At 32.4% G+C, this 22,722-nt stretch overlaps 1 protein-coding gene across 2 annotated transcripts in view; it reads left to right on the forward strand.

The window, feature by feature from the left end:
* Positions 1-22,722, forward strand: part of P5CS (Delta[1]-pyrroline-5-carboxylate synthase) — a 41,529-nt gene that overhangs the window by 13,161 nt on the left and 5,646 nt on the right. The window contains exons 1-4 of one of the 2 annotated variants that reach the window (XM_068777683.1): positions 9,260-9,634; positions 19,473-19,649; positions 20,327-20,470; positions 20,911-21,018. In XM_068777683.1, coding sequence (XP_068633784.1) covers positions 9,533-9,634; positions 19,473-19,649; positions 20,327-20,470; positions 20,911-21,018 — 531 coding nt within the window. In that variant the 5' untranslated portion in view covers positions 9,260-9,532. Of the gene's footprint in view, positions 1-9,259; positions 9,635-19,472; positions 19,650-20,326; positions 20,471-20,910; positions 21,019-22,722 lie in introns of those variants that run through there. The other variant, XM_068777682.1, reaches the window with a different exon arrangement.

The following is a 22,722-nucleotide window of genomic DNA, read 5'->3' on the forward strand; positions in this document are numbered from 1 at the left end:
AAACAACTTATATATGCGGATACAATTGAGAGAAAAGCCGGCTTTTCTTGTCAAACTTTTCTAGTAAACTCTTCTTTGTACATTTAATCGTAATTTGTACGAAAGAAAATCGGAAAAAAGATAAAGAAGATTGACAGGGAAATCCTACACTAGAAGCAAACCTTGATGTAATTTTTTTTAATATCACGTAAAATAACCGTAAGAGTCTTTTGAAACAGTATATTAGGTTAATTATTAAACTTAATAATTGTTAGGATTTATTTTTAAAATAGATTTAATTGATTACCCTCGAAACTATGTAGCAACACCATGTGGCAAGTGTACTTTAATATGCTTGTTTTGCTGGTGTGATTACTGTATTTTAGTGGTACTATATTTTAGTGTTATTTTACTGGTGTGATTACTGTATTTAGCTTCATTGATTAAATTTATTCATATGATCAGCCGATAAACACCACATGGGCCTCCCACGAATCATTAAAGATCGTCACAGTAACTTGCCGCGATCTTCAATAACCTATGTTGTCGGTCCTCCTAGTGGAAAACCTACCCCTTAACCCCAAGCCTTTATTTTATTTTATTATTATAAAAATAAATAATTATACGTAAGATGTATTTGAAGTTCTATATTTATTTAAGAACAATGAACGTTGTAAAACGGAACAAAGCAACAATGAAAAGCATTGTTTTTTATAGACTCATATGATGGTAACTTCTCTTTTGTTATATTTTCAATGAAACACCTATTGTAGACAGTGTTTCATTGATAATATATACCTAACTCTTTGATTTCGTATAGGTAATTAACAATATCTTACTGTAGCTAAACCTTTTTTTACGCTTCCTTGTCATTTAGGCATTGTTAAAAATTAGTTCTCAGTGGCTCCATATACATTCTTCGGTAGGAATCATGTGTAACAGTGCGACATTAAAAAAATAACAACCAATAATATTCTCACTCGATGAGGATAAGACAACGGTTATATTATTAATATATTGTAACAATATTATTTGTAGTTTAATATCATTTCCGGAGCAAAATTATTTTACTGTTTGACGGCTGTAGAGATATTATAACTAATAATAACAGTAATTCATTTACAATTATCGCATTTAATTACTATTAATAATGTTTTACATGAATGTGTTAAAGTTTTTGAATTGAAAAATATTGGATGTGTATGAGAGATGGTATAATTAGTAAAAAAAACATTCTTTCGTCTCCTCTCAAGGTAATCCTTATAGCTGAGGAACGTCATTCTGGATTCTTCTTCCTTCGTCTTAATTATGCTGCACCAGCTGTTCCTATATCTGGCATCTTGTAGCACAGCATGACGCTCATTTTATATTCACTTGTGTCAAGCGGATTTGTTTCGATCAACTGAATGGACTACGACTTCTTGGAGTTTTCGTCGACTTGTCCAGACATTATCAGTTGTTCGAGGTCATGTTTGTCGTGGCTGTGTCCGAAGTACTCCAAAATTCGATGCAGGCAGATGTAGCGATGTGGCACGCACTCGTTGGTGCGGAAGTCACTTCACGGAGTTTGCAGCAACCCCAGCACCACATCTTAAAAGTATCTATGCGATGTCGATCGACGTTCTTCAATGTGTTCTTCAATGACTGAGGAATAGAATATCTATATACAATTACACGTATTACTATATTAAATAATATTTTGGCACCTTTAATTTTCAAGATTTTTTGTTTGTTGATTTAGAAATACCCGCGATTAAAAAGTAATATTTTTAATCCTTTTAATTAAAGAAATTAGGAACGGGCTCAACGTAAGGTCCGAGCCGTTAATTATCGAATTTAGGTGTAATTGGAACGTCTAACGATGGGTTTGCAGCAAAATAAATTAGCGATAAAATTAAAATATTTTTCGATCATATAAATCGAAGAGAAAGAGAGAGAGAGAAAGATATGCAGGCCGCTTTGAACAGGTCTTATTGGAAATCTATGAGAGAGCCTTGTGACTATAGTATGTCCTACGGCTGTTTAAATAATTATTGACTAGTAATCCCACGTGCGCAGCTATAGCCTATGAGTAGGGGTAGTTCAGTGGTTGAGGACTGAGACTTGCGATAATACGGTCGCAGGTTCGAATCCTTATGAAATCCTCACTTAATTCACACTTTTACATTAATTATATAGAAATGCCACTGCTCCTAAAACAAGTTTCAAGAGGATGGGCAGTAGTGCCCATACCACCATACCACTTTACCACATTGCGATCCCCAACCTGCAATGGTCAATCGTGGCGACATCCATAGATATCTGTGGCGGAGATCTATGCCTCGCAGTGGGCAGCTATGTATCGAAACGAAGTAATAAGTTTTAACTTATTTCCATTTCTTTTAAATAATAACTGGTTTGTACGCCTATGTATGAATATTATACAATGTACTTGCAGTAATATTCTACAAAGGAATGAAATGGAAGCGTCCATTGTCGGTGTGACGTACAAATTATTAACGTTGTCTCTTTTATTAAGACCATGGCCTCTGTAACTAGCGCTAATAAATAATGAAACGTTTCATATTTAAAGCTAACTTCTTCCTACGGTTCCGTTCGAATTTTATTCTATTTTATTTTTGTAATTTCTTAACTATATAAATATTTTATTATTGATAAAGTTATTGTATGTGTCATTTTAGTGTTATTTGCATAATTAAAAAAAGAAAATCAATCAAAATTTTATTTCTAATATAGAACAAAGTGGAAGGTAAAGAGATATTAGAAATTATTTTTAATATAGGATAAGTTTTTAGATGTATCCAATTTAAAAATAAATATTAATAAAAATACTATTTGAAAATAGAACCGCTTACTCACAAACTTTACTCTCGCACAAACGAATCATTCTTGAAAATTAAATAAAATACAAATTAATTATTTGCTTTTATTGTGGGTTTACTAAGGTATAAATGAATGTCGGAACTAAAAATATTTTTTAAAGGAATACCCTTTAAATTTAAAAGCGACGGATCTAATTTAGATTGTAGCATGGCGTGAATAGTCATCTATTATCAGGGTCAGACTGTTATCAAGAGTAGCTTCAGTAAATAGGCGTTACAAATATCGACTGCTAAATAGAGGGTACATATTTATTGTGTAGGAGAGCATAGATTCTTGAGTTTCTAATTCACTTGGCGTAGTAAGCATTTATTACATATTATTTGTTATATTAAAAATACTATATTTACTGTATTCTCTAGTGTTGGTTAATATTAGAAAATTAACACCTTATATCCACAAAGTAAGGATGCGATTACATTGGAACAAAATGTCTTCATCTATCGTTTGTCATAGTGTCTGTTCCTGTTAACTGTTCGATTTGGCGAGTTTATGAACGAATACCTTCATCAGGTGTACTTTGTAATTGGCGTAGTTTATGTATTAATGTTTACATTTTGTTATGTATAAATATGTAACCTGGGAAGGACCTTGAAATAAATAAATAAATCATAAAAATGTCAATCATTTCTTAAAAAGAATTTCGTTATCTTTTTTCAGAATTTTGTCTACATTTGACAATTTATTTAAATAATTGTGGTTAATTTTTTGCTTCATATTTTTATAAATGCCTTAGTCGACAGCTTACTTTCTAGGCATATATTTCTTGTATTATTCTTCTATTAAAGTCATTTCTTGCTTTTGATAGCGGTAATCTTTTCAAACTAACATGTTATCTTCACTAGATCTATTAATTAGTAGAATTACCAATAAAATTAAACAAAACGTATTACGAACGCCACAATAAATACACAATAATTACCTGACCATACAACACATATGAAAACAAATCTCATGACAATAATAGTGATAGAGATATAATAACACAATTTTTTTTGTAATAATACTTTTGTCTCGTATTGTCAATAATTGACGATATCTTATATATCCGTATGTCAATTTTGTATATCGTATCGTATAGATGGTCCAATGCTGGAAATGTCTTCTCCAGAGATTTTGGACTTTCATTTATTTTCCGATGACTTTAGCAAGGTCCTCTGTCTCCCTTTTAGGTGTTCTGTGGTTTCTTCTCTAGTACCTCAAGGCACAACAGTCATCAGTTCTGCGCTATGTGGCCTGTCCACTGTCATTTGAACCACCAGGGCTATAACAGGCCAACACGCAAGGCCTTATCAGTATCTTTCATTCGTTTATGTATCTCCTTAGTCATTTCGAAGTCATTCGATGTCATAGAGAATTCTAGAGCATGGCCTTATTCATGACTCATTGAGCGAATGTGATCATACCAATGTGGCTGGTAAATACAAAAATCTGTTTTATTATATTTTCTATTCAAAAAACTAGATGGCGCTAGCCAGTAAGCCTAATAGATATGGTACTGATTTACCGACGTTTTATTAAAACCACTCTTTATACGTGTAATAAGTGCTCTAATAAATAAATAATTATATATAACGATAATTGTTTTTCTGCCATCCTAAACCTTGAAGAACAGCCTACCATCGTCTGCAGTGGCTTAGAGTGATAGGCATCCTTCTAGTGTCGTAAGTGTGTGCTAGCATTGGTGACAGTAGAATGTCTTAGACTTTCATCGTAAATACTGAGTATTTTACTGGATCAGAAAAAAATTATAGTTTTACGAACGCATTCCAAGCGAGTTGAATTCGATGACTGAATTCTTGATCTTTTGTTTATTACGTATAATGTAGTCCTGATAAGACGTAGTTAGAATCAATATATTTAAACTGTGAATCTCTTGTAACGAGATATAATTCGCCTTAATTTAACAGACTGTAAATTAAACAAAATTAAGGCTTATCTGAGCCCTGCAATTACGGGGTTTAAGATTTATTCTAGCGGAACATTTAGATGACAACGTGGCGGTATCTGTGGATACGATCGTAAGCCCCTATACAATTAAAACATTCATTACGGTTTGTTTTCTCCGACGTTTAAGATTACAAAAAGCTAATTTTAGAGATAAAAGTTTGTAGCGTTTGAAAAAGTATTTTAATTAAAAATTATCTTAAAGTTCCAGTGGACATCCGTTCTGTGTGATATATCCTATCCTCTGTCAGTTCGACTTGTTAATCCGCTGGGATACATCAGAAACTTTCATTCGTCTACAGATCTCCTTATTTGTCACTCGATTTCGAATAGAATGTTTTAGTCACTCTCCACTCGCCACGTTTCATTGGTGTAATTCAACTATAGTAATACTTTTTTTTAGTCCATGCTATTGAGGGCTCTCACTCTTACCCTACCGCTCCCCTACCTGATCTTTCATTCGACGTTTGATCTTTCTTTCTTCTTCTTACGTTCTACAATATTTGTAGCATTCTATACCATACTTATTTTCCTATCAAACGTTGCCTCACTTTTCACCTCGTTTCTCAACTATTACAGATACAGGTATTTATCATTATTATAATAATCGGCTTACATTTTTGCTTTGCTATTCAATATCCCTTATTAATCTCTGGTAATACTTTGTAGGAGCTACATTACGTAATCATCAGCGGCGCATAGAAGTAATTCCACGAAAATATAATTCTTTATAAATATCGGATGAAAGAAAGCGTTCTACAATGCTTCTCGACTTATGATTGGCTAGTGATTTTTATTGGTTGAACAGTGTTCTCATGGTTTTAAAGACCTACTGGCCCTAGGAAGAATCCCACAACTCATTGTTGGTATATTTTCATTGTAAGGTACTAAGGAATTTTGGACGAGACGATATTTCGTAGTTTATGTAATCAACTTTTTGATTCTCATCTGTGCGCTCTTATCAGAGGGGTTGTGGTCATGTTCTGGTCAGTTCTGGTGCCCCGGCTGTTTCCAGAGCATCCTTTACCGACTTATTAGCATCAGTTGTGATGATATCTGCCCAGTCCAAATGACCAGTTTTATTTTAAAAAATAATTAAATCTAATATGGTCTGCATCAAACGAAACATTAGTGCATGTTTCGTTAAAATAATCCACATAAATTTTACAACTGTACTGAGTTTCAATCAACTTTTTGCACTTAAAACTTCTCACGCTGGCTGTAAAACAAGTAGCACATTCCAATATTTATGTTTCATGAATGTGAGAATCTATAACAAAGTTTATCGTTTTAATCAATTTTATGTAATGGATATTAATTTGAAATACTCCGCCAAAACTATGTGCAGTATTTACTTTCTAAGACCATTTGCGACTTCTATATATTATTTTAAAGTCTTTATAGATGAATATAAAAAAGTATTTGAAAATGAAGGATGCGAGTTCATTACTTTAATGTTTTCTTAGCTGTCTGAAATGTCATTAATATTAAGAAATATGTGATACTTGTTCATATTAAAAACGAAAAAAAATTATTTTTATAAATATATTGTAATATCATTATGATATCAGCCGAAAGACGCGCTATACAAGGCATAGATCTCAAAGGTCCGGCGCTGTCTGCATTCAGTGATTTCCCATAATCTTGATCATGTTGGTCCTCTGTGTAATACGACATAAAAGAATATTATTGCATTCAAATTACATTTATTCAAGTAGGTATTTACGTGCGCTTTTGAATCGTCGATTATTTAAACAATATATGTAGCAAGCTACTACCAGCTCGATATGTTTATCTATTGAGAAGAGAAGGCCAGAAACTAAATGATTGATTTTTTAAAAGAAATTTAAAAAAATTTCATGTGTACATTATAATTTCAATCATGTCATCATGATTTATTTAAAACATATTTTTGAGTTTAGTTTTAAAACTAAGAAAAGAAAAGTTTAATATATCTTGTGGAACTTCATTATTTATGCGTACACCTAGAACAATGAAGATTTTGTTAAATTTTTGAAGACGAAATCTAGGCGTTACTATTTAAATCTTATTTCTTGTATTTGTCAAGTGTGATGAACACTTTCACAGACACTATTTTTCGTAATAATAAAAATATATTTATATAAAGACTATAATATTATATCGTGTCGCTGTAACAACCTTATTTTGGACAAAAGAATTAAATAAATGAAATGGATTAAAATAACTTGAGAATAAGTTATTTATAATACTCGTATTATTTATGACACTTATGAAGTTGCTTAAAATGGAATAAATATCTTACATTGTAGTAATTATTTTATAAAACTGGCCATCAAATTTTCAATATATAAACTAAAGCATGTATAAATTATTATTAAGTGTATGTTTTTAAAAACTACAATATTGTATCTATTGTACTATGATCTGCTAAGCTATAGCATTCTTTCCCTTTGTTCTGACATGAATTAATTGGGGTCATATTTATTATTTATTACATTATAAATATCTTGTTTTGATGTAAAATATATTTTAGAACGAATGGATTTTAAAATGAAAATTTTTAATTATAATGCATAATTTATAACCCAAGTTTTAATATTTTAGTTTCTCCCTATAATTGTGTAGTTGGTGTGCAATAGTGGTAATAACAAAGGGCGTTTGGTGGTAGAATTCGGATTTCAAATTGAAATAAAAGATACTCCAATTACACATTTATTTGAATAAAAATAAAAAGAAGAATTATGTGGATAGTAGTTCTTAAAAATTATGTTGAATATAACGTCTTTTTTTTTTTGGAGATTTAATCTCTGTATAGGTATATGTAATTTCGGTTCTGATATACAATTGTCGTCTTATCCTAAGTTGAGTAGACAATCCAACTGCGTATATATTTCGATTACGTTTAAGGAGGAGTCCTAGTATATACTGTAGAGGTTTCTTGAAGATTTAATTTTTAACCATCACGTCAGTCATACTCTTGAAATCTGGCCTCGGTATTTAGTACCAGTCGCTGCAAAAGCCATCAAGGGTAGCACTAATTAGTTGATATTTACAGAAAAAAAAATAATTTGAATTTAGAATTTTGCTACCGGACAATGTATAATGCTTACATGATTTTATTTTGAAAAGATTAATAAATATAGCCGGTTGCCATATTTCAACATGATATTTCAAATGCGATTTAATCAATGTATAAATAAGTGAACGAATTTTGTGTGGAAAACAGATCGATAGTTTTCAGAAAGTGTTTAATATTAATAAAAAAAAATTCTATTTTAATTTTCTCCGTCTGTTTTCATTTATTTTTTTGTAGCAAAAAAAAGTTCAAGATGTTTCAGCCGTGTTATAACAACTCTAGTACACTAATTAAGTTTAAATGACAAACTTGAACATTAGACTTTATCTTAACGACCTTAGTTTCTTATATAAACAAAACTTGCTAAGGTAATTAGTGTTTTTATAGCCGCTTCAACAATAGCAATTGTATTATAGATCCTTCATTTTGTTTACATTAAATGTAACCAAAGACATTAAAACCGCATAATATTTTTTTATTATCTTATTCGCAAAATTAAGTCAAATACGGGTTGATTCATGTTGTTTACATTTAAATAAATGTTGTACCGTAATTGTAAACGCCAATAATTTTTTTAAAAAACGCTGGTGGGTTTTCATAACCACATCTGACCAGTACGAGTGGAAAATATATGAAAAAGACCTTTGTGCATTATATTTACTTTGTATTTTAATTAAAAGTTCATCAGATTTCCAACCACTTCTATCATTTGACGAACTCTCCCTTCATATTCACAACCAAGTCCGCAAAACTAAAATCGTTATTAGTTTGTAAAAACTCTGCCGTTTGTTCTTCATTTTTTACTTATTTCAGTTTTTATATTATTTTCCTGTGTTGATGCACTGTAAATATCACTAATTACAATAAAATATTCAATCTCTTAAAATATATATCGTCGTCGTCGTTTCGGCCCATAGACGCCCATTGCAAGACTCAGGCCCATAATCGCCAAACTTGACAGAGGAGTTGGCGATTGCAGAGCGGTATTATGGTACGCAGAGGGCACTACTGCCCTTCCTATGAAAAGTTATCTGTGAGTAGTTGTAATCCTGTATCATTAAACCAAAAAGTGTAAATTAAATCGCATTATATTCCCGGAATCGAACCCGCAACCTAGGATAGTAAGTCTCAGTCTTCTACCGCTGGACTACAACTATTGAAAATGTATATAATTATAAGAACATTTTTAGTTTTTTTCTTCTATGTAAGAAGTTTTAGAAATTTATTAAAAAGCCATGTACAATAATTTACTTTCTACTTCGAAGATTTTCAGATGATATCCCGACGTGCCAAATCAAATGCCGCGTAAAGGACTGTTATACAGGGCATCGTCCAATTTCATTCGTTCCGTACAAATTTATCATCATTGTCGTGAGTACGCAGATCAAGGCCCATTTACAGACAGTATACGAAATGCATCGAAACAGAGCGATTACGTAGAAATTACAATGTAAGCCACTTCCAGGAATATTACGGAAGAGCGAACGTTTATTCTTTGTTGTGTGCGTAAAACATATTTTTTTGTCTGTCAACATATTTATTTTATTTAGTTTATCAGTTCCGATTTGAAACGTTCTCATTTCATTTGTGCTTTTATCAACGTCGGTATATGGACCACAGTTATGTTAATTATTTGAATTTTATTTAATTATACGTAATTGTTTGAAAATGCTTCGTGTTGCTTCTAAATTAGTTAGATTTAGCGGTAGAAGATATTATACGGTTGTCGGAGATTCATTGCCTGATGGAAATTTCAATAGTTTTTTTGAGGTGAGTTTTTTTAATAAATAAAATACAAGTACAATGTACTCATAGTTTCTAACTTTAATCTATTAAAAATGAGATTCAATTTCCCATGTCCACATAACAATTTAAAAAAGATATCGTAAATTTCTTTCCTCATTTTTTGAGTTATCTTACGCTTTAAAAGAAAATAATACATTTCATAAATGTTGATAAATACATAGCAAAGACAATTTGTGGCGTCAATTTTATAAAACCAAATTTTAGACATGGCTTATTGTAGATCGCCTGTTATCGTGACGGGGTCAACATTTTTTATTTATAGAACAGAAATAAAATTTGATACATAGTATATTATTTTGTATATTATTGAATTAAATACTACGTTTTTCAAATAATTTCATTTACTTTATCAAGATTTATATAATTATTTAAATTTAGCTGAGATGAGATCGTCTGAAGTCATAGATATACAGGTTGATTGGTTATTGATGTAAAGGGTTTAAAAGTGTGTAGCGTTATGTAGTCCATTTGCTGTCAATTAGTGTACAGTACACTATCTAATGGTGTAATGGTTTTCCATTTCTATCACAAATGATTCTACAAAAAATAAACTAATGTCAATATAGTAGGAAAAATTGTTATAAAATTTGGAGTGCTACCTATCAAAATTAATTATTATTATCTGTCACTGTAGACTGTACTGCCAGATGTTAATGGCATATAATATTCCAACAGAAAACAAATAATGTAACCTAATACAGACTGATGGCTTTGATTATTGACAAATGCGGTACATTCACCCCTTCAAATTTTTTAAATCTGTAACCAATCACCCTGTATGGTAATGTAATGTTATATAACTATATGTATTTGTATCTGCTCCACAATATAATACTGTTTATGTTTTTCCCGGAAGTACACAAAACTAATTTTGGTTATATTGTCTAAAAGAAACAAGGAATTCTCGCTTGTATGTAGAAATAAAACTTTGCCAGATGTTTCCATTTGCAATAACGAGTGATATTAAAAAGGTGGGTCGACTTTTGGTATTTGCACCGTGAAGTCATAACATGAATATTCTTCCGGTACGTATTGGAGTGCAGAACGGACTTTTGTTAAGAATTCACTTTACGGATTCTTTGTATCGAATTTCAAGATAATTGGTATATCAACAGACATCAAAATAATGATCACATTCGTGGAATGATTCGACATGCGGATGCCGTGTCCACCACGTTAAAGGATATCTTCTTACATTACATTGGCGTTCACATTCACCGAATAGACTCCTATACCTTCCAATCGTATCTTAGTTAAACTTGAACTGATTCTACTAATCCTGATTTGAACGCCCGTTCCAGAAATAAGCTGATATTAGCTTTTAGACAGGTTATAGGGGAAAGTGGAATGCTACGCAGTAAATCGGTCGTATCAAAGAGCCTCTCTAAGACCTCGCTATCAAAGATGTTGACTTTAATTTGTCATGTATGGATCATAGGTTGGTTTATCGATAGATGTCGCTGTTATACCTCTCGCTTCTACCAATGCATATAAATTCACTATGAATTAATTTCTAGTTATTAACAGAAGATTGTGATGATTTTATAATAGAAGTATTCGGTTTTAGGAATAACAGAAGAACTAGAACATTATCCGTACTTGTTCATCTTATTCGTGAAAGGTAATAGTAATTTTTTTAGTACCAGTTAATAACTTCGATAAAAAAAACTATTACCTAGATATGCTTATCACAGTGTTAATAAGAAGTCTGAATGTTAAGCTGTTACTCAACCGTGACGGAGTCTTCTCTCTGGGAATCTTATGCCAGTTTATTTCATGGAGTACCAACATATGCGATATTGCTGAGGTAACCGTCATATTAAGCGCGTTCTAGGCTCTGCTCCTTAATTGTAAAGGATTTATCAATTTAATTTTAAAAATTATGAATACCAATTAGGCGATAGTGTAAGTCCATACTAGAAAGTATTTTTTCTTCGCCAAGCGTGGTGATTATGGTATATCGCGCCATATATATCTTAGGGGTATGTAAACGACGATGACGATTTTTCTTTGCGGAAAAAAAGACTAGTTTTTGCAATAGTTTCGTATAGTGCGTATTATGTGTTCAAGATTGTCATATGTCACATATATATATATATTTATATATATATATATATATATATATATATATATATATATATATAAGGTTCGTTGTACTTCAGCGAATCATATCGTATCGATAAAGGTTAAAAAAAGCAGGTAAAGTCGATGTTATATAATCGTATTTTCTTTTAGTTTAAATTTTGATATAAATTTAAAAAATGAACTCTAAGAGTAGGATGCGTTTGAAAATAAACAAAAAAACCGACTACCATTATCAAGAAAAAATAAAACAATAACATAGATAGAGCTCAGTAAATATTTTTCAACTATAGCCGTCATAAACTTTTAATGAAGTAAATACGCGTTTGATAAGTAAGTTTGCTTATGTTTGAATAAATAAATGCGTATTAAAGACAAGATGAATGTCACAGACTTGTTTATGTCTATTCGTTGTTACATTAAATATTTTACTTCCGTCATTATCTTCGATTCTGATGGTGATGACTTTATAGTTTCTGCCGTAAGTCTGTATATCATATATCACCATATACCTTAATGAGAGGGGTTTTCTTGGGTACTGTTTATTAGTACTGTTGTGCTTGCTCTAGATCAGTCCTATCTGTCACAACATACCGCATCATGTGCGCTGTGTGACCACGAATTTAGGCTAATAGACTGTGCCTGTTATCTGAGGCTCGGCGTTGACCATTTACGGTACATTAGGTATAGTCGCTTTTACCTAAAGCCGGACTTGGGGTCATCATCCGGAATGTTTATAAAAAAAAAATGTTTTTTTTTTTAAATAATGAATATAAATTACTATAGCAAATTTTAGAGTAGTCGAAAAATTTATGCATACAGATATTGAATGTGAAGTATATTAGTTAATATAAAATGAAGAAAGTAATGGTTAAACTAACTTTATCATCGATAAATACAGACTGATGCTGCGGTAAGATAAAAACTATAATATAAATAAGCAATACAGGAACTGTGAAACGCGCGAAGTTAAAAATTAACTAACAAATGCTCAAAGGCTTAATTAATATTAATAAATTTTGTAATTTAAATTTTCTGCAGTGATGTTTTTTTGATAAAAATCTTTTAAATGTTAGTACTTTTAAAACTTCGAAAAGATGCATGAAATCAGTAAAATCCTTCTCAAATTATGGCGTGAACAAAAACAAAAAGGGATACATTATTATGTGTGTGATAGGTTTTGTTAAGTGAGCAGCGGTAATTCAACAGTACGAGATTGAAACGCGATCGTTGGCCGCGGGTTCGGTTACAGGGATACAATCTTTTAAATCACACTTTTTGCATTATTATAAAGCATTGCCATTGATCACAAGCTTCCAGTGGATGGTCAGCAGTTTCCTCTGTGTACCATAATACCACCTGCGATTGCCAACCCGCCTGCCAAGCCTGGCGATTATGGTATACCCAGCCCAGACATATTTTCTGTAAGGCATACGCCGCCTTACAGTAAAAGTTCTTTCGTATTTTATATGAATGCCAGACCAGTTTTTTTAAAGGTTTGTTTTTTATAGTTCATAAGCGACATATCGTTCGATGACTTTTTGTTGAAATGTTATTGCTATGAACAAATGTAATTTCTGATAAAAAAAGAAGAAGCAGCTCGTTTCAAAAAATTTTAACGCAATTTTGAAATTTTTAATATTATTATTAGCCATATAGATAGATCGCCAGATAGAGAGATAGAAGATATTATATTTAAAGAAATTTTTAGAAACAAAAATAAAGACTATTATCCCCGATAATATAAAAACAATTTATTAATTGCTTCTTCTCATTTAAATATAACAATTATTTACTATTTAATGTTCGATGCATAATATACATTACTAGCTATAGAGTATTTTTTGTTTTAACTGCGCAGTACACCATTTCTGGCACGTATTGTCTTCTAAACTAATTTATAATAAATTTGAAAATAGATATTATCTAGTCTGTATTAGGATAAAATAACAGTCACGTTTATATAGTTTATTCGCTGCTGGCTGATTAGTCGGAGCGATGCAAAAATCTATATAGCTAATATAACATAACAATAAGCTATATACAGGTAATGAATAATATGTATGAAAGTTTTAAAGGGATAATTGTATAGATAGTTTTTTGTTAATTACTGTATGGTGTACTCAATGGCTTCAGAAATTATTAATTCTCCTTCGCATTCGTTCACTCATGTCTGAGTGATCATGGTCATGCTTCGGTCGATTCTAATCGGATCTAAATTATTAATTACCTTATTATAATATAGTAAGAAAAAGCGTTTTTAAAATTTGAATGACTCTGTTTTAAAATTAATTATTGTTTATTATCTGTACTTTCAGATTTATTGCCATAAATTATTTGCCAGTTGTATTTCAAAAGATTTTTTTTTCAGTGTTACCTCATCCAAGGTGATTGGAAACGCGTGTAAAAGATTTAAAGTTAACTAAATAATAACTAATTAACCCTGTATAGAATAACAAAAATATATAGAGATAATATAGTACGAACGCAGTAGAAAAATAAGAGGATTAGAAATAATGATTAAAATAACAGAAAGTATATTTATTTGAACAACTGTTTTTTTACATTTCAAACTTCGTGCCTTGTGATGGGAACAAAGCTTTTTGTTTGAAAATAATTTGTCACTTTATAAATATTTGTTTCGTTGCGCTTGTTTCTAAAATGATTTCTCTTCAACAAACTTTACCCAACAGAGAGAGTGCCCGCGGATAGAATTAATCACAACAGAGACGGTACGCCCCGGGTTTCATAAACACGTATAAATGAAAGGATAACAAAATGTTTTATTTTATGCTTTTATATAAATTGAAGCGTGTTTTAAAATGTTCTTTTATATATCTAGCATAGTTTAGTGGTACAAGACTTATATTGTGACATAAGGTCTCTGGTTGCGGGTTCGATTTTAGATTCGAATTAACAGTAGCGAAAATCAATAAGTAAGCAAGTTTGAATACAATCAGTTATCATGTGAGAATTTTAAAAAATTAACCACAGCTAACTAAAGAAAAAAAATATGAATCAAAAAGGAAGAGATAAATCAAATAGAAGTAATGTAAATAAATTTAAAATCGTATTTGTGATACAATGCGATAACCTGTATTAAAGATGTATAAGAAATAAGAATACAAAATAGAACAGCATAAAAATAAAGTTAAAAGCGTAAAAATGTGATAATTACTTAAACCTGTTATACTTGAGAAACAAGGTGAAGGAAGACAGGCGATGCATTAAATGAAATTAGTAAATAGAAGAAAGACCATAGGACGTACAAAAGAAGAGTAAAGAAATAAAAGTATGTGAAAAGAATTATTAAAAGAAAAAGAAAATTTAAATGCTCTGTCTCAAAATCAGAGAAAGCAGTACTTGAGGTCCCCAATTACGGTGGCTAAAAAACCACAGCCATCTTGGCAACTTAGGGGAGACTTAGACCTTTCAGTAGGCGTCTGCTATAGAACACAGTTAGAAATGTGAAAAAAATGCTGTGATGATACCAGCGCATAAAATAGTCGCTCTCTCCTCTGTGATTACAGTAAGAGCCGGCTTAGGGAAAAATTTACATAGACGGTGATCAACAAGTCCCAAGCATTTATGAAATAAAAAAAAACTGTTTGCGCCTACCCACAAGCGTTATGAGAATTCATACATATCCCTTCATCATCATCATGTGAGCAGTACATATGGCCTTCGATTCCCAATAAGACAGGTTGAAAGCAACCTGTCCCCCTAATAGGCTAGCCGATGTCTTCACAAAGACATTTTTTTTGTTTCGGTGGGGGAAATCTTCCGGTGTTCAAGATGCCCTGCTTCTGGGGGGAGGACAGGGGTATGTGGGATTCCTACCCACTATAACCCTCCCGGTGGTCGCCCTCTGCGCTATAAAGGGACCGCGGTATCTCCCGGTCAGGGTTCGCCACGCAGTCTTCCCTCGCGCCGTGCTATTTTTTTTCGATAGCCCGTCCCGGGTATGCGTGTATACGCTACCCCCGAAACCCTCGTGGTGCTATCACCATGTTTCGAGACCACGTCGAACCATCGTCCGCTTCAGAGTCGCCGAAGCTAGTGGGAGTTTAGGGCCCCCACCCTAAACTCCCGCGACTCCGAAGGCCCCGATTATAGTAGGGGAGCACCATTCACAAAGACATCTCTTAACCTTATGGCTAGATGTCTTATGCTTCCCCTGCCGGTCTGTAGTCTTCACTCTTGAACAGAAATGTGCATCTGCTTTGTGGCTTGTCCACTTGTACTTCACTTGCCAATACGTTAGGTTATGTTACTTCCGTGAGCCTTTGGATTCTTTAATTCCAGATTCGATGTCGTTAAGAAATATCGGGAATAGTCCTCTCCTTCCCTTGTTGACTGTAAGCCTTCCAATAAAGTCAGAAGTGAGAGATTTCGATTTTGTGCCGTTAATTACGATGTTGGATTATTAATAAAACACTTAAATGGTTTCATAAATGCGTTCGATTTTAAATTTATGTAGACTAGTATTTTATATCTTACTATCATTTATATACTTGTATGTTACCGTTATATATTAGTATACTATATAGTTTTCAATTAAGGAATCGTATATGCTAAAAGCCTACAGTATTCCAGCGCGGTAAATCATGCTCATTTCAAAGCGGTTAGCCGACTCATTAGTCTGACAGGGCATTGTACATATGGGCGTCGTTACGTGTTTAGCAATCATCTGACCTGCCAATATGCGGTGAGCGTTGCTCGAACTAATTCTCTCCGAAAACTAATTCTATAATGTACATTACTCTTGGGCTAGGTTCAGAAATTTCTGAACCTGAAACTAATACCTTCGCCCTGTATTTAATAAGGCGTAATGTAAAAAGAACTAAATAGACGATCGTAGGCAGTTTTGTGGCTAAAATATTAAGTCGTTCAGCAAAGATTGAATGAGGGAATGAACTTAACCGACATCGAATGAAATACTATTTTTTTAAAAGCAGGATGCTACATAATGTTTTATAAGAGAACTTTGCGCAATAATAGAATGTTCAGCGTGCAAATGTCCTCGACATCTTTGGTATATCGCTATGCGATGCTCCTGGGCTAGCCATAATATATTTTATGCATCGTCCCCTTAAACAAGCTCAGAGTTAAAAAGCTTTCAAATTCTTGTGATAAGGCTGCTTAGATGCCATACGAGTTTATTTAATGTAAAATATCACTTTCTGTTTCTCAAAAAACCACAGACAAATTTAAAATACCTGTCTCTCGCTGTCAAACATTTGACGATGTTCATAACCTATATAAATACATATATATATATATATATATATATATATATACACATATATATATATACATATATATAAATTATGTTTTTTTTTAAATCGGCTAGTATTAATTCGTATCTATTTATACATATAAAAATAGATATGTTGTAAGTTTTCTTACTAATACATTCATCTGTGTTAATTTTTTGGTTTAGAATATATATAGTACAATTGCTTTGGGTGTGTATGTATACATAAATCATTCATTTTTAAACGAGAGGCAGGTAAAACTAAGAAATATTCACAAATAATCATTTGTGTTCGTCATTGGAAGAATGTCAATTTTAAGTATTGCTACTATGCGGGAATGTATCGTGAAACACAAAAGTGCCACAAAAGTGTTTTTATTTCAATTCATAATAGTCTCTAACGATGACTTCTGGAACGGTGTACACGTTAATACGTGTCTATTGTGATGTCCTTTACATTATAAACAAAATTTTTATCCAGTGAAACTTCCGTAATGATCGCGGTATTCGGGGCCAAGCCGGACTCGCAATCGAGTGCAGCCTCCATCTGCACCTTTAAACAATAGAGTTCCACATTTGGTAAATTTTATTTACCACGCGTACTATACAGTATACTACCTTACTTACTTCTTTTTAATAGTTATCCATATTTATCTGTATCTTTTAAATACATTGCAGTATTGTAAATTTCTTATAAATATTATATATCGTATAGACATTAGGATTATAAACTAAAATGTAATAAAGTAAACATTTTATAAGTATAATGTAAATAAAATATTTATCAAAACGTTTAAATAACTACAACATGCTTTATATACTTACCTATACACATAATTCTGTATGTTTATAGTCTATCACATAATTGTTTGTAGTTCCAGACAAAGTAAAACACTGGTTACATATACCAAGCGATTACATAAGGGGTGGACAATCTTTTCATTAAACGGGCTAAATTAACTTTGAAAAATTTTAAGTGGCCATAAAGTAACGCATATATACTAACAATTTATAAAAAAAAATCGGTTTAGTAAGTACTACCATTTTCAGTTGAAAAGAAAAATGTACTACCATTTTATTGTAATTGATTTTATAACAACATAATGACGACACAAAGCCGACAAAATTAATTTTATAAATGCTTGGCGACCGCATTAACATATTAAACGGCTAGCAAGCGGTCCGCGGGCCTCGTGTTGTTCATCCCTGGCTTATATAAAGTGCACAATGAACGACTGTACAAAGTCCAAAGTCAATTATTTATCACAGAGGCGCGTGTGCCTTTTGGCTTCCTCGCACACAATTACAGTCAATAGCCGCAAATTAATTGTTGCGCTAGTGTCTACGCTGTTTATGAAACATGAGTAATTTTAACATACGTACTTTTTTATTGGTAACGATTCTGATTTCTTAAAAAAAAAGTAACCTTGTCATCTTCATCATGGAATGATGGCCATCCTGTTTAACTTTATAAACATTATAATTTTATATTTTTATTATTATAATTCACATATCATAAATATAATAGTACAACTTGTATAAAATGTTATTTATAATTATCTTACATTAAAAATGTTACTATTGCTTGTCTGAAACTAAACGCCGTTCGCGATAAAATCGCACCACCTCTTGTGATTCTTCTATTTACTGCTCTCTTTGATTAATTTTCTGCATTGTCTTCTGCACTAAAAAGTTAAATAAATAAATAAATGAATCTTTATTTTTCAACTTTTTTTTAAAATATGTAAAATAATTCAGACCGTGTTAGTCCTTTAAAAGACTATTTTGTATTATGTTTAAAGTATTAACGAACAGCGTTTATGAGAACGTTCAATGTAATAGATATACTGGCCACTAATACTTTTTAATCGCATGATATTAAGTCTTGTTTAAATTAAATAAATTAAAATTCGAACGCCAATTATTTGAACAGTTGAATATTCGCTGCAATTTTCGCTGGTTCAATAAAATAAAAACTAAACTATTCTATTTACAAATATTCTCTTTAATAGATATAGATTAAAAATGGTTTATATTTTTTTTATTGCGAAAACAAAAGGAAGATGTATGTATCCAATCCATTTATCTATATATATATAAAATCCGTAAATATAGTTACAAAAGGATCAAAGAAAATAGAAAATAGGTGGTTTTTTAAAAAAATTTTGTTACATTAAAACGTATGCAACCTGCATACATTTTCATTTGCGACTCCACCGTAAAGTTGAATAAGTACGGATGAACATTAGTGGATTTAAAGTTGTCTGCAGTAACTTCATATTACTCCTGGTCTGTACTAACTGAAAATAATATTTACTTAAACCTACATTTATTAAAATTAAGACTACTGTCTTAGTGAAAATCGACGGAGGAACCCAATATAAACTGATGTATAGTACTGTCTTTTTTTAAAAAGAAGATGATGATAAAAAAGTAAATTTAATTCTGAATAATTTGTTACAGGGCCTTAACGTAGATAAGCGAACATTGGTGAGCGCTGAACGCAAACAACGAACGTTTACTGATCGATCACAACTGAAATATGCACGAAGATTGGTTGTGAAGCTCGGCAGTGCTGTTATAACGAGAGAGGACGGAAACGGTCTGGCGTTGGGTCGACTGGCATCAATCGTTGAACAGGTACATCAATACATTTTCTAATATAGTCCGTTACGAATGTAGTGAATTATATTTGTCCGCAAATCAAATAGTTTTTTATTAGCCAAAATTAAAAACTTTACCTCGATCAGTCACTGTTGAATGCATAGTTGACTGTTTTGATTAGATACGGAGTGTAAGTCAACGGACAATTGTAGTTTGTATTTATGAAAGATAACGCACCACCACACGCAGATTGCGTTAAGAATGTATCATCATTGTTCGTTAATCTAATCGTTCCTAATTCTCTGTTGCGTTTGAAACTATACCTTCGAAGTATTTTATTAGTTACAAGGCGTGTATCGGTCGATACACAATGCGGATTCATCGTGTTTTGACTCAAATGAGCTGTAGTTTTTGTTTGTGAGCTAATCAAGGTTCGATACGATTTCAAAACTAGACTATGTAGTTTTAGCCGGAGTATAGCTTTTCAGTTTTTCTGCAACAATTTCCTTTGAAAGAAACATACTTGTAGTGAGTGTTGTAGACTCAGAGATAGATAATGTTCATCGGAAACGAAATGAACAGAAAGAAAAAATTGTATTTTGTATATGCGGCTTGGAATAAGAGAAGGGCATGTCTAGGTGGATAGCGATATATCTTAATTTTCTTCTGTTATTTCGACACAAAATATATATGTAGTAATGTTAATAATACAGGTAGCAGAATGTCATCACGAAGGTCGAGAATGTATTATGGTAACCAGCGGAGCTGTGGCTTTTGGAAGACAGAAGCTGACACAGGAGCTACTCATGTCTCTCTCAATGAGAGAAACGCTATCACCTAGTGATCACACTAGGGAGGTAAGTGAGTTATTTAAAAAAAGAATATTTTGTAATCTTTAAAGACATTGTGCTGTAGGGTTGTTGTAATAATATTTTTACTATAGTAATATATTAATCGTAACATCTCCGGCTTTGTGTCCGTATATCTATATCTCTTATATTAATATATAAATTTAAAAGTTTTTAACCTATGCCTACTCATCACGATATCTCTGGAACCTTAAAGCTTACATACTTAAAACTTGGTTTAGATATTTATTTTGTTAAGTAAAGGTCAGCTAAGTACGGATTTAGGTACCCCCGTAGGGGTTCAAGAGACATTAATTTAAATCGAGATGCGAGCGGACAACAGTCGCTTGTGAATATAAATGATAATAAAAGATGTATAATCATTGCTTGTAGAATATAAGTGTATAAATTGAGGACTTGGCTTGTAAATAAATAATTAAAATGTACAGGATGCAGGAAGCATTTTGGATCCCCGCGCCGCTGCTGCAGTGGGTCAGTCAGAGCTCATGTCTATGTACGATGCAATGTTCTCACAGTACAACGTTAAAATAGCTCAGGTAAGATTTTAGTCATAATCTAGTGACTAAGAACTATGTATTTACGACCGAAACTCCAAGATTTCACTCCGAACAGATGTATCAGTATTTCAGCCGTAGGATTCCCCATAGATTTCTAATACGGCCGGTTTTTTTAAAGGCGCTCCAATCTTACCCTGTACTTCCCACAGGGTCGTTTTATTTTATTCAATAATGTTTTCACATTACTTTTATTTGCGCGCTCTTCTTGCGTTCTTCTTATAGTCTTTCGTACTTTATCTTTTTTTCCACATTTCTTCTGACTTTCTCTTTCATTTGATTTCATTCCTCACCTCATTCCTCAATTTTACATTTTTTAAATACATTTTATACATTTTGTACAATACGGGCGGTAGAAAGCTATCAGCAGTCAGCGTTTTCCGATGAACTTCATGAAGTCCTCTGTTTACCTTGAGCGTGGACGTCTAACGCTGCGCTCGGTTCAGGGATTTCCTTTCAGACCCTTTAGGTAACAGCGGGCATTTGTTCTGCATACTATGCCTGCCTTTTGCCACTCTAACCTTCCTATTCGCCGAGTTAAATCTGTTACTTTCCTTCGTCTACGATTCGTCCTCATTTTTGAACATAGCTTACCTTTGATGCTCAAAGACTATTTAACTATTACAATTACCAAAATTTGATTATTAAACTTTATTTATTTATGATAAAATAATTATAATAAATGATAAAATAATCCGTCCTGCAGTTAAAAGTGTTATGATCAACCATGTTTTGTTTTATTCCGGAACAAAATGCGTCATCGTAAACTTGCCTTAACATCCATGACAATAAATCTACGTTTAAATTTCGACTTAATGGTAATAAACCCTTGTAATGGTTAATATTCATCGCACACGTTAAAGGTAACGGTTTCGTACAAGGTTTGTTATGTTCAGAAATGTATTTGGTTGCTTCAGTCGAGAATAAAATGTTAAAGATTAAATCATTCCAAGCATTTTATACTAGACAAAATATTGGATCTTTATTTGGCTATTCATATTGGTGTTTTCACGAAAATTGTGACCCTGGATGTTTATTATTAATTTCCTTCCTTATTGTTTTATCAAATTAAAAGGATATAGTTTTAGTGTTTTTTAACAGATAACTAAGTTAGTTATTATTAGAGAAATAATTTTAGAATGAAATATGAATGAAAGACCTGTAGACGAACGAATGGAACCAATATAGCTCGGCGGATAAGCAAGTTGAAATGGCAGTGGATAGGTCACATGGTGCCTGGAACAGATGTCCGCTGGGGCTATGGAGTAGACCACAGATCGACAAGCGCAGCGAAAGACGTCAGAAGACGCGAAATACTGGCTGCTTTCTTCTGGTCCTATTGGAGATCTACGTGGAAGGCCTATGTTCAGTAATGGATGTCCTACGGCTAAAAAGATGATGATGATGATTATGATAGAAGCTCCGTAATTTCAAAGTCAAAACATATACTCGGTGTTTGGCACTGATCGGTGTAACATTACTCCTGAGGATGCCCCGTAGAGGGGTGAAACACGTGTCGAGTGAATTAAAGGTGGTAGTTGTGTTTCGCATTGTTTGCCGCACGCGCATTTATCAGCGGGCGGTACACTTCATTGCACGACTGCTGCTGCATAGCGGAAGTAGCTATATATTAGTCCATTTCTTACTTAGGATGGACTTCTGCAAAGTAACGCCTGAATCTATTAG

This window comes from Battus philenor, unplaced genomic scaffold, assembly GCF_028537555.1.
Source record: "Battus philenor isolate CCGP_79_NKW_IND1 unplaced genomic scaffold, ilBatPhil1.0.hap1 SCAF_14, whole genome shotgun sequence".
NCBI classification, from domain to species: domain Eukaryota; kingdom Metazoa; phylum Arthropoda; class Insecta; order Lepidoptera; family Papilionidae; genus Battus; species Battus philenor.